The following is a 12,392-nucleotide window of genomic DNA, read 5'->3' as shown; positions in this document are numbered from 1 at the left end:
AGAAAATCAAGGTTGCCAAAGCAAGACATAGCAGGAGTGACGTCAGCACCTGCCTGGTTCTTTTCCATTTTCCTCTCCGGTCCTCCTCCCAACACTTCTCTAGCTGATTCATGCTTTCTCCAGGGCTCCTGTGTCTCCTGGCTTCTCCTTAGCCACAGGTCTCACTGGGTTCTCCCAGGCACTCAGGACTCTCGCTGCCTCAGGACTAGAGGCTGGGGTCACTTCCTGCGAAGCAGCCCTTGCTGGCCCCTTTCACCCTGACATACCTTTGTCACTACCTCCCAAGCTCTCTCCCTTTTGAGAGTGCCACATTTTCTGCCAAGGACCCTGACCACAACAGGCTATAGAGCTCATGTCTTAATTCTACATTTCTGCTAGATGTGGGCCTTAGATAAGCTATGAAGTTAACACCAAGAGGAAACATGATCGATAGAAGGATCTAGAGTCTCTGAAGGATAGCAGAGCCACTCCTGACACCAAGACAGGTGGGTGTCCTGGGCTTTCTCAGTGGGATAAGAATTCCATTCTTTTCTTAAGATTTTTTTTTTACTTATTTGAAAGAGTTACAGAGAGAGGCATAACCAGAGCAGGGGGACCGCAATAGCCAGAGCTGAGTTGATCCGAAGCCAGGAGCCAGGAGTTTCCTCCGGGTCTCCCACATGGATGCAAGGGCCCAAGGACTTGGGCCATCTTCCTCTGCTTTCCCAGGCCACAGCAAAGAGCCAGATCAGAAGAGGAGCAGCCAGGACACAAATCAGCGCCCATATGGGATACCAGCGCTGCAGGCTGGGGCTTTAACCCGCTGTGCCACAGCACCAGCCGCTTTTCTAACAACTCATCTGCAACCCATTCAGGATGCAGTCCTCAAACCTCTTCTTACGTATACACTTTAGTTGATCTCTTCTAGTCTATGGCTTTAAATAGCATGCACAGGCTGATGACTAACAGTGTGTCTCCTGTCCCGGCTTGACCCTGAGTGTTTTCACCAGTGAATTGGCTACATTTCAATGTCCAACAGGCATCTCAAACTCCTGACACATCCAAAACAAAGTGTTCAGAGTTTGTCCCATATCCCTCTCCCCAGCTTCAATCTTTCACCTGGTTACTCAGGGTATATGTGTGTGTATGTGGAGGGAGTGGCAATGGAAGAAATCTGTCATCCTTGGTACCTCATCTTTTCATATTCCTTATCCAGCCCGTGTGTACATCATGTTTAGATCTTCAAGCATACTCAGTGCTCACGACTCCCCATCACCACTGGCTAGCCCAAACTGCCACCACATTTGCTCCTAACTGGTTTCCCTTCTTTCACCTGGGGGCTCTTCCAGGGCTCCACCCCCAGAAGCTGTTGTGACCCTGGTTAAAACATCTCATGTCATGCTGTCTCCGGCTCAAAGTCCTCCTCCGGTGGCATCCCATGGCACTGAGAACACAGCACACAGTCCCCACGCCAAGGCTGCACGTGACTTAGCCCTCGATGCCTTTTCGCTTCCTGCCCTTCTCCTCCCTCCCTCTGCTCCCAGCATCCTGGCCTCCCTGATGTTCTGGAACTAGGCCAAGCACACTACCTGAGGTCTCAGGCTCTCTGCGTCGATTGCTCCCTCTGACTGGGCCGCTCTTGTCCAGATACTTACCTGACTCACTCATCTCCTTTAGGTCTCCGCTCCAATGGCACCTCAGAGGCCCCTATTTATCGCCTCTAAACAGCTCCACCATTCTCACCCCCACCTTTGCCTTCCTCTTCCTCAGACACTAACCAGCACCTGACATTACACTAAGTATAGTTATGTATTTGTGTGTCTTTCCACTTAGCATGTGAGCTCTAGGGAAACCCTGACTCAGCATCCCCAGTGCCTGGTACACAATTGTTCACCTACAGCAGGCCCTAGGTCAGCATCTGTTAAATAAACAGAAGACTGTTCTACTTGTCTAGTTTCTTGACTCAACCATAGCAAAAGCCAACAGATACTTGAGGCTTAATTTGGTGAGTGGCATTTGGCTTTTACAATTTGTAAACTGGGGGCCAGCGCTGTGGCGTAGTAGGTAAAGCTGCCACCTGCAGTGCTGGCATCCCATATGGGCACCAATTTGAGTCCCGCTGCTCCACTCTGATCCAACTCTCTGCCATGGCCTGGGAAAGCAGAAGACAGCCCAAGTCCTTGGGCCCCTGCACCCGTGTGAAAGATCCCGAAGAAGTTCCTGGCTCCTGGCTTCAGATCAGCCCAGCTCCAACCGTTGTGGCCATCTGGGGAGTGAACCAGAGGATAGAAGACCTTTATGTCTATTTCTCTCTCTCTTTGCCTGTGACTCTTTAAAATAAATAAATAAATCTTTAAAATTTGTAAATGTGGTCTCTGAACTGTATTACTTCCTCTTGGGTGGGGGCAGGGCAAAAGGAGGTCCCACTGCACACTAAATATACTTCATCTGGGTGGTAGTTATACAGGTGCATGTGTTAAGGATCTACTGAGCTGTACACTTAAGATTTGTGTGCTTTAAATTACACCACCAGTAAGAGCTTTTTATATAATTTTCTAAAAAGCTTTATTTATTTGAAAGTTAGAGAGAGAGAGAGAGGCTTCCCTCCCTGGTTCACTATCCAAATGGCCACAACGGGCAAGGCTGGGCCAGGCCGAAGCCAGGAGCCTGGGGCTTCTTCCAGGTTTCCCCCGTGGGCGCGCTTGGACCATCCTCCACTGCTTTGCGCAGGTTCTCTAACAGCGAGCTGGACCCGGGCTGGAGCAGCCACACGGGATGCCGGCGCTGCAGGTGGTGGCTTTACCCGCTCCACAACGCAGGCTCCATAGTAAAATCTTTTCTTAAAAAAGGGTCCGGTGTGGCAAGAGCAAGGGCTGAGGTCTGCACAGCCCGCTTGGTTGTCACCCTCTCAGCACTAAGATGTGGGCTGCCTGCTCTCCTCCCCCCGGCCTCCCACGCCAGGTGCAGCCCTCGTCACTGTGTTCCCACGCCCACAGCATGCGGGATGCAGGTGTAGGGATCAGCCTCGACGCGAGACGGAGCTTCCCTCAGAGGAGCCCGGCGCAGGACAGAGGAACAAGGAACGGCTCAGCCTTGTATCCGGGCAGCGGCACGGCGCCCACGCGCGCTAGAAGCGCGGAACACTCCGGGAGACCAGCCCGCGGCGCGCGTCACAAAGCCCTGGGCCCGGGCCACGCCAGCGCGCACGCGCAGCACAGCTCCGGCGGCGGCGCAGGCGCACGGCGGCCCCGCGCCGGGGAAAGCCCGGGAAGGAGGCCTGCGGGCGGGCGGGCGCGCGCGCGCCAGGGAGCGCGGCGGCAGGGGCGGGGCGAGGCGCGCGCCATGGAACAGCGGTTAGCAGAGTTCCGGGAGGCCCGGAGGCGGGCCGGGCTGGCGGCCCAGCCTAGCACTTCGAGCCAGAGCGCAGGAGCCTCGGCAAAGAAGACGGAAGCAGCTGAGCCTCCAGAGGCAGCCCCAGGCTGGCTAACACGGTTCTGGGTGTGGAAACCGAGGGCCGCGAGCGCTCGAGTCCAGCCCGGCCTCGCTCAGGTGAGAGCACGGAGGCCTCGCTCCCGGAACTGGCCTCGGAGCCACTCCCCCCACCTCGGGCCTCCCCGACGCCCCGCCCACCGCGCCGCGGCCCGCCCCTCACGTGCCGGGCCCGGCCACGCCCCCTCGGCGCCGTCCGGGCGGGGCTGAAGGCGCCTCGCTCCTGCTCCGGGCCGGCGCCTGACGTGTCGGCCTCGGCGCGTCGCCCGCACAGCTCCCGACTGCAGGCCGTCGTAAGCCAGGGCCCCCCTGGCCACCGATCATTCCCCGAGAGCCGAATGATCCGTGTGGCCTCGGGAAGCGTCTTCACAGCGCCCGGCCCCGTGCTCACGGAGGGCTAAAGGGCTGCTGGATCCCGACGGGGAGTGGCTAGCAGAGGGGCCCGCGTTCTTGTCGCACCCGGGGTCCCCATAGCCCGGCTTTGCGAACCTGTGCGTTGAATCCCGAGCTGCCCTGGGTGTGGTGCCTGTTACTGCCACGGCGTGGGGGGGGGGGGGGGGGGATACGCTTGGGCGTGGCTGTAGGATTAGGGAATGGAGGGGTGGACTTGGATTGGTAGGATAGGCCTTTCGCCCCTAACTCGATTCTTAATGATTGAGAGCGCTGTGGCTTCATGCTGTGGCCAGGGAGTGCAGTGGAGGATGGCCCAAGTCCTTGGGCCCTGCACCCCATGGGAGACCAGGAGAAGCACCTGGCTCCTGCCATCGGATCAGCGCGGTGCGCCGGCCGCAACGCGCCTACCGCGGCGGCCATTGGAGGGTGAACCAACGGCAATGGAAGACCTTTCTCTCTGTCTCTCTCTCTCTCAGTGTCCACTCTGCCTGTCAAAAAAACAAACAAACAAACAAAAAGGTGACTGGCATGGGCATGCGACATCGCAGCGTCCCGATGGAACACGCAACAAGGGAAAATCCCTGCTCGCTGACAGCCCCTGGCAAGGCCTTTGTGCCTCCCAAGTGTGATATGAACCAAACAAGTGATTTTGGGAAAATTAAAATGGGGGTGGGCATGGATCCTCGTGGTCAAGATGCTGGTTGGGACGTGCCAGTCCTGTGTGGAGTGCCTGGGCTCCATACCTGTGCGGCAGGGGTCTTCCCAGCTCTTGGCACTTGAGGAGTGACCCAGTCTTATTTTTCTCCAAAAGCAAACAAAAAGTGCTGGAGCAGAAGTACCTAAGTACCTTGCTCACCTACACTTAAGTTCAACTGTTACTACACAACATCTGATTTGAGGAACTGTTTTTTTTTTTTTAACTTCCTGTTTCTCAGTTTTGAGCCCCCATGTTATTCTCTACAACACACTGGGTCCCACGTGGTTTCCAGACAGAGGTAAAAAAGAGGGCAGCAGGGTTCAAACAGTCCCATTTCCTTGCGTGCCAGTTTGTCTCAATTGTCTCTGGTTAACTTTACTGTTGATCAGAACTGACTGTAGCAACTGCAGAAGATTTTAGAATGTTTGCCTTACCCGGTAATCCCCAGTGGTTAAAGAACAATGCCTAACGCACACAAAGCGCCTTTGGCTGCCTGTCTCATTTCCAGAGACGCTGAACTAGGAGAAAGCTTCCCTTACAGTGGACACTCAAGAGCTGGTGGCCCGACAGAAAGATGGGGGGAGATGCTGGGCCCCCCATTGGGGCCCCGCAACCGCTTACGCATTGCGTAAGCAGCTCCGCTTTAGACTCATTTTCATCCACGCTCTCATTCCCAGGTTTGCCCTGGTGTAAAAATTCTCATAAAAAATTGTGTTTTTTTTTTTTTTTCCTGAGTTATATCTATGTCTTCCCTGAGAATGCTGATGGCACACTGTGGCCTGTCAGACATTTCTTTGGCTTTCTATTTGCAGCTGCTGCTTTTCAGTATTGGTAGAGAAGTATCCAGTTTTGCTGGAGGGAAAGCAGTTGCCCCCAGATAAAACGCTCAATTCTATGATGAGCTTTTTACCATGCCAGGACAAAAAATGCTTTAACTTTTTTTTTAAATCCTGAAGGAGCCTCCTGCCTCCTCCCCCCCCCCCCAGCCCTAGCTCACACAGGCCACCCCAGGGTGTCATTCAGCCCTAGGGTCCATTCCCCAACTCTGTAGATTTGTATACAAATACTGTCTTTGGAATACCCCACTAAGCACAGTCTCGCACTGTCCCCCAAATCTAGAGGTCGTCTTTCTCCCTCTCCCTTACTCTCTTTCCTCCCTCGTTCCCTCCATACCCCCCCTCCTTCCACAAAACTGTGTCCTGTGCCCACAGTGTTCCCGCTCTGTCCTGCAACTTAGGAGTCCACGTGGTTACGATACAGAGTCCAGCTGTCCTGGAACGTGTGTTTCACTTTGGGGTGGTATGGGAAGGAGGACAAACCGCGGCATGATACATGCTATGAAGGGAAACTAAAAAGAAATCTGAGCACTGTGATAGTGAGTGGGGGTAAGGGGGACAAAGCACTTTTTACACTGGGTGTGCAGGGAGGGTCTCCCTGAGGAGGTGACATTTGAGGAGAAGGAACTACCCCTGCAGAAGCCTGGGGGACAAGGCCAAGGGCACCTGCGGTGACATTTTGCTGAGGTTTGTGGAAGAGGGAGCCAGCAAGGTTATGTGAGCGATAGCCTCAGAGGTAGGAAACGGCTTGGCTATTTGAGAAATAGAAATAGGACTGCCAAAAATTCATGGGAAATACGTATCCTGAAAACATGTGTGGATTTCAAACTTTTTTTTTTTTGGCACCAAAATAAACATCTTTTAATTCCGTATTCCACCTACTTTTTTTAAAGATTTATTTATTTATTTGAGAGAGAGTTATAGAGGGAGAGACAGAGAGAAAGGTCTTTCATCCACTGGTTCACTCCTTAAATGGCTGCAACAGTTGGAGCTGGCCAATCTGAACCCAGGAGCCAGGAGCTTCTTCCAGGCCTCCTTCCAGGCCCAAGCACTGCTTTCCCAGGCCATAAGCAGAGACCTGGGTCAGCAGTGGAGCAATTGGGACTCAAATTGGTGCCCATATGGGCTGCTGGTGCTGCAGGCAAAGCTTAGCTTACTACCCCACATTGCTGGCCCCTCCACACACTTTTTGAGCATGCTACAAACACATCTGACACAGCTTTCAGGGCAGAGGGCTAATTGGTAGTAGAGTCCGTTCCAAATGGGCCTGAGGGACTTTTGTGCCCCCACCCCTTGTTTGTTCCCTGCGCCAGTTTATTCACCACCATCTCCCTCTAACGTTTCCAGCCTGTCTCCCTACCACCCCCCAAAAGGCCCCCAATTAAATCAGAAGAGCTTTGGAGGGAGACCATCCTGGGCTCTCAGGCCTACCTCTTATCTGCCTGTCATCAGCTGTGTGACTGTAGGGAAATGGTTTAACCTCCCAGTGTCTCCTCATCAGTAAGTCGGTGATAATCATGCCTTCTCCCAGATTACAGGAGCTTAAGCATCTTTTAAGGCTGTTTTGCTGGGCCTTCTGCTAAGAGTTTCAGCAGCTTCCCATTTCTAGAATCTTCACTGTTGCCTGCCTGGCCCTATGTGGTGTGGCTGTGGCCCTCCCTCAGGCCCCCCCACCCCCCATGCCCTGGGCCAGGATGCTGTGGTCACACTGCCCGGTTCCCAGAGAGGCCAGGCCCTCCCCACCCTGATGTATCCTTCTTGGACTGGCAGCATTGTGCACACCGTCACAGCTGAGAAGCACGATTCTCTCTTTAAGGGTGGGAGGTGGTGCCAGTGCTATGTTACGGGTCTCCCCAGTCAGACTTTGCAACCTAATTGAAAAGCTAATCATTAACAACATTGATGCTAGAAGAGAAGGATCTGGGGCCGGCACCGTGGTGCAGTAGGTTAATCCTCCGCCTGCGGCACCGGCATCCCTTATGGGCCCCGGTTCCAGTCCTGGCTGCTCCTCTTCCGATCCAGCTCTCTGCTGTGGCCCCGGGAAAGCAGTGGAAGATGGCCCAAGCACTTGGGCCCTTGCATCCACGTGGGAGACCTGGAGAAAGTTCCTGATTCCTGACTTTGGATCAGCTCAGCTCCAGCCGGGTGGCCAATTGGGGAGTGAACCAGCTGATGGAAGACCTGTCTCTCTCTCCCTCTCACTGTCTGTAACTCTACCTCTCAAATAAATAAATAAAATCTGGAAGGAACAAAATAGACTTCTGGAAGCACTGACGTCACACAACGAACATTTTATCAAGACCAGTAACTGTGGTCCCCTTTTACATTTTCACATGAAGGAGAATAAGGGAGGAAACCGAAACAAATGGACTGACTGCCCTGCTGTGTGTTCACAGCCAGCTTGTGAGGGGTGCTGTTTGGCTCTGGAGATGCCTGAAGGCCCAGTGGCAGTCTATGGCCTTCGTGGCAAGTGTGGACCAGCCAGGAGTGCAACTGACCTGTATGAAGGACGCCTGGGCACTGAGCAGTTTGGCCGGGGTGGGGGTGGGGGTGTCAGGCCACACCCAGTGCACGTGGAGCTTGCCAGGAAGGCAGATGAGGAATTAAAAGGTGGAGAGGGGCCAGGACCTCAGACAGGGGCGGGGAGTGGGCTGTAGAAGAGGACTGCATTAGACCACTGTTCAAGCTGCAGGTTGTGGTCCATTAGCTGATGGTGAAGTCAGCGTAGAAGATCTTGTTCCCCATTAAAGATCTTCAAAGAACAGAATAGGAAAGAAAGAAAGTAACCAGGGAGACAAAGTGATGACTTGTGGGGTCGGTGCGTGGGTCACATACAATGCTTTCTGGAAGTTGCTCTGAAAACAGTTTGAAAAACAGAGGGCTGGAGATGAGGCATCCAGCACAGGGGCTGTGGGCAGCATGGCCCTCTAGCCCAGGGAAACTTCCTGACTGGCTGGTCTGGGGGAGGGAAGGGGCGTGGCAGGCCATCTGGTTAGGAGAGGTCCCGGTGGCAGGGGGCTGTGGGGCTTGTGATGAGGCCCTGGGTGGGATGGCCGTGGATGGAATGGTCAGGGGCCCCGTGATATCTAACAGTGACTTTCTAATACGTGAAAGGGATTTCCACGTCCTGCTTCTGGTGTGGTCTCCGTGTTAGAAGCATGGCACTCACCGTGGCCCCTATGCTCAGCAGCCCTGTGGTGCACCTGACTGTACCTGCCGCACACCTTGTGGCCATGGCCTTGTCAGCCACTAGGGAGTTGTGCTTTTGGGGAGCACAGATTTGCCCTGGTCCACAGCAAACCGATGTGAAGAAAGGACTCTCACCAAGGGACATACGCCATCGGGACACTGTGCGGCATTTACCGGGTCACGGCTTCCCAGGGTTCCTGCTGCTCGGATGGGGTGGAGCAGGGCCGGGATGGTTGCAGACTAGGGCAGGGCGAGCAACTGGCCGTCAGGAGCAGCCTGCCCGCTCTGCTGCTCTTTGCCCTCACTTGTGTTTCATTGTGTGTCCTAGGACGGGGCTCGGCCCGGCAGCAGTGCGGCCCGGCGCCCACAGGACCCAGATGGCCCTCCACCCGCGCCTCCACCCGCGCCTCCGCCTGAGAACTGGTTTTTGCTGACCAACATCACCTTCTTGAAGGTTCTCCTCTGGCTGGTGCTTCTGGGGCTGTTTGTGGAGCTGGAGTTCGGCCTGGTGTATTTTGTCCTGTCCTTGTTCTACTGGATGTACGTGGGCACCCGCGGTCCCGGAGAGAGGCGGGCGGGGGAGAAGAGCGCCTACTCCGTGTTCAACCCGGGCTGCACGCCCATCCAGGGCACCCTGACGGCAGAGCAGCTAGAGCGTGAGCTGCTGCTGAGGCCCGCCGAGGGGCCGTAGCGCGCCACTGTCCTGGACAGACGTGCACAAGACAGCTGGCCGCCAGCCCGGCCGCACCTTGCGTCCTTGCACCTCGGGACTTCGCCTCGGTTTTGGAAGAACTCTGAAAGACACTTGCAGCGGGTCTGATGCCGTTTATAAAAATTACATTCTCCAGAAGGGAGGCCTGCTCGGCTCGTTATTTGAGAGGGCCTTGTGGAGTTGTCTATTAAAATACCCAGCCCTCCGAAGTGATGCCTAGGCACATCAGGGCTGTCCATCAACCAAAACTGTTCTCTCTAAATCTTTTATAGCATTTTCTTCTCCTGGAAGTATTTATTTGGCGGGGGGGTGGGGGGGGTGGGAGTTACTTGGTTTTGGTTTTGGTTGTTCTTCCTGCTTTAATCCTCGCCTTTCCAGTCACGAGTGTTGCAAAACAAACAAGCTCCTAAAATATCTCCTTTTCAGAAGCAGGTGCTCTGTCCCAACCTTGCCATCCGCCATTCCCCACTCCGTAAGGAACCTGAGAGCAGAGTGAGTCCTGGGCACCCAGAGTGGGAGCCCGGAGACTCTACAGCTAGTTGTCCAGGATAGCTTCGTCAGGAAAGATTCTGGAAGATTCTGGGTCTGAAGGCTGGGAGTGGCACTGCGCGCTTACTGGCTGCTGCGGGGCTGTCTTAGAGAAAGCAGTGTCTTGGTCTGCAGCCCCTGGTGAAGAGTTACTTTAGCAACGCTCCTCAGGCCCAAGTTCAGGCCAGCATCTTCCATAACGGTGTCAGAGTTCAGGTTCCTTATAAGCCGTTAAATACTTTGTGGATCACACTGCTGGTTTTTTTCCAAACGGTATTTTAAAGAATTACTGATTCCTTCGTTAAGTTTTCAACTTCAGAGTTCAGTTATTAAATCTTGTGGTATACAGATAACTTTAACACTTAGGAAACATTGTTAAGTAATAGAGGTGTGTAGGTCTGTCATGAGCTGGTGCTGTGGCATAGAGGGTTAAGCCACTGCCCCTGCAGTGCAGGCATCTCATATGGGCACTGGCTTGTTATCCTGCTGCTCCACCTGCTATCCAGCTCCCTGCTAATGCACCTAGGAAAGCAGTGGAAAATGGCCCAAGTGCTTGGGCTGCACCCACGTGGGAAATCCAGATGGAGTTCCAGGCTCTTGGATTCGGCCTACCCAAGCCCCAAGCTTTGTAGCCAATGAACCAGTGGATGGAAGATCTCTCTCTGTCTCTCCCTGTAACTCTGCCTTTCAAATAAATAAAATAATTTTTAAAAGAGGTCTATTAATTATTTCCTTTATTCTTGTTTGATTTAAATCAGGTTGTTAGCTCAAATTAAATCTTTAAAAGTTTATTTTGTGTTTATTTCTTTGAAAGGCAGAGAGAGAGAAGGAACACAAGACAGCTTTCTCCCATCAGCTGGTTTACTTTCCGAATGCCTGAAATGGCCAAGGCAGGGCCATGTCCAAGCCGGGAAACCTGGGACTCCATCTGGCTCCCCATGTGGGTGGCAGGGGCCCAAGTGCTTGAGCCATCACCTGCTGCCTCCCAGGGTGAGCATTGACAGGAAGCTGTGATTGGGAGCAGAGCCAGGACCTGGGGCCATTGCAACTGATATCCAAACTGCTGAGCCGAATGCCCACCCCAATTGAAATTTAACTCCACCAGGCACCCGAGGCATGACCAGGAAAACAGCAGACATATTCCCTCTTCTCCAAGCACACAGCCCAGCTGGGAGTGGGGTGGGGCACAGAATAAAACACATGCTCACAGTAAGCTAGAGATGAGATTTGGTTCTGGCAAGAGCAGAGGGGAGGTGCTCATGGACCCCATCCTGGGTTCAACCCGCCGCATTGTGCTTCAGTCCGCACTGGAAACCCTCACACCCGTCACTCATCTTTCCAGCCCTTCGCTCATGGGGATGGTGTCCCTGGGAGCATCCAGTTGAGCAGCAGGTGCCTCGTAGCTCGAAGAGAAGTCTTCCTCCCATGACTTGCATCTGAACTGGACGTGTGGAAGGTCCGGGAAACACGTGTATCCCTACCAAACCTGGATGTTTTGACTGTGTTTTAGGTAGTGTTTGTTTTTCAATCTGTCCTCTTAAGGCTTTCTTAATTTCCTGACATTTTTTTCATTTCATAAAAGCTCAATAGAAGGTAAAATCTCGCTAATCAAAGTTTCACTACAGTGCACAGGGCCGTAAGCACCGTTGTAGGAAAGCATCAATTTGCATTTTTAAAATGTAATTCAGGGAGCAGGCATTTAGAGCAGCAGTTAAGACACTAGTTGGAATCCCCACATCCCTATTGAAGTGCCTGGGTGCAAGTCCGGGCTCAGCTTCCGATTGTAGCTTCCTGCTCACGTGCACCCTGGGAGGCAGCAGGTGGTGACTCAGTGCTCCGGTCCTCCCCCCCCCCCCCATCAGAGACCTGGATTGAATGTCTGTTTCCCAGTCTTCACCTGGCCCAGCCCTGTGCTTGTGGGCATTTGGGGAGTGAACTGGCAGATGGAAGATCTCAGTCTCTTTCTGTCACTCTGCCTTTTGAATAACAAAAAATAAATAAATAAAAATTTGAGAAATAAATAGGACATCAGTGTCGTGGTGCTGCAGGTTAAGCTTCCGCCTGCAATGCTGGCATTACATATGGGCACCTGTTTGAGTCATGGCTGTCCCACTTCCAATGCAGATCCCTGCAAATGCTTCTGGGAGAAGCAGTGGAAGATGGCCCAAGTGCTTGGGCCCCTGCCACCCACGTGGGAGACCCTGATGGAGTTCCAGGCTCCCGGCTTCAACCAGTGAACCCGTGATGTAAGATATCTCCCTCCCTTCCTCCTTCCCTCTGTAACGCAGTCTTTCAAATAAATCTTAAAAAATAAACAAAAGATTTGGGGAAAATCAGAATCTTCCCCTGAAACAAAACACCCGTAACTAAATTAAGATCTGGTCCGTTTAGTAATCCCTGTAAGGTAGAGACATCTCCCCAGCACTCAGGAGACTCAAATTATGAGTGAACCTCAGTAGTGAAAATGGGGCTGTTGATGGGAGGAAGAGCCCAGGCTGCCGTAAGCTCACCTTCCATGGGGTCCACCATGCAGTCTGTCACTCCCCCCTGCCATGGTGGCACTGGCTTC

The 12,392-nt window shown here is 53.5% G+C and overlaps 1 protein-coding gene across 1 annotated transcript; it reads left to right on the top strand.

The window, feature by feature from the left end:
* The first annotated feature begins 3,300 nt into the window (after positions 1-3,300).
* Positions 3,301-11,686, top strand: SAYSD1 (SAYSVFN motif domain containing 1). The gene is made up of 2 exons (XM_062186054.1): positions 3,301-3,528; positions 8,912-11,686. The coding sequence occupies exons 1-2, from the start codon at positions 3,322-3,324 to the stop codon at positions 9,272-9,274; spliced, it is 570 nt and encodes a 189-aa protein (XP_062042038.1). The 5' UTR covers positions 3,301-3,321; the 3' UTR covers positions 9,275-11,686.
* The last annotated feature ends 706 nt before the right edge of the window (positions 11,687-12,392 follow it).

The sequence above is a fragment of the Lepus europaeus genome, chromosome 3 (assembly GCF_033115175.1).
Source record: "Lepus europaeus isolate LE1 chromosome 3, mLepTim1.pri, whole genome shotgun sequence".
Lineage (NCBI taxonomy): Eukaryota > Metazoa > Chordata > Mammalia > Lagomorpha > Leporidae > Lepus > Lepus europaeus.
This window is presented reverse-complemented; position numbering and strand designations above follow the sequence as displayed.

What these genes read in the sequence shown, in the direction of transcription:
- SAYSD1 (XM_062186054.1), top strand. Translation starts at nt 3,322, where the DNA reads ATGGAACAGCGGTTAGCAGAGTTCCGGGAGGCCCGGAGGCGGGCCGGG. An exon ending in TCCAGCCCGGCCTCGCTCAG is followed by an intron (nt 3,529 to 8,911) that starts GTGAGAGCACGG and finishes TGTGTGTCCTAG; the next exon opens with GACGGGGCTCGGCCCGGCAG.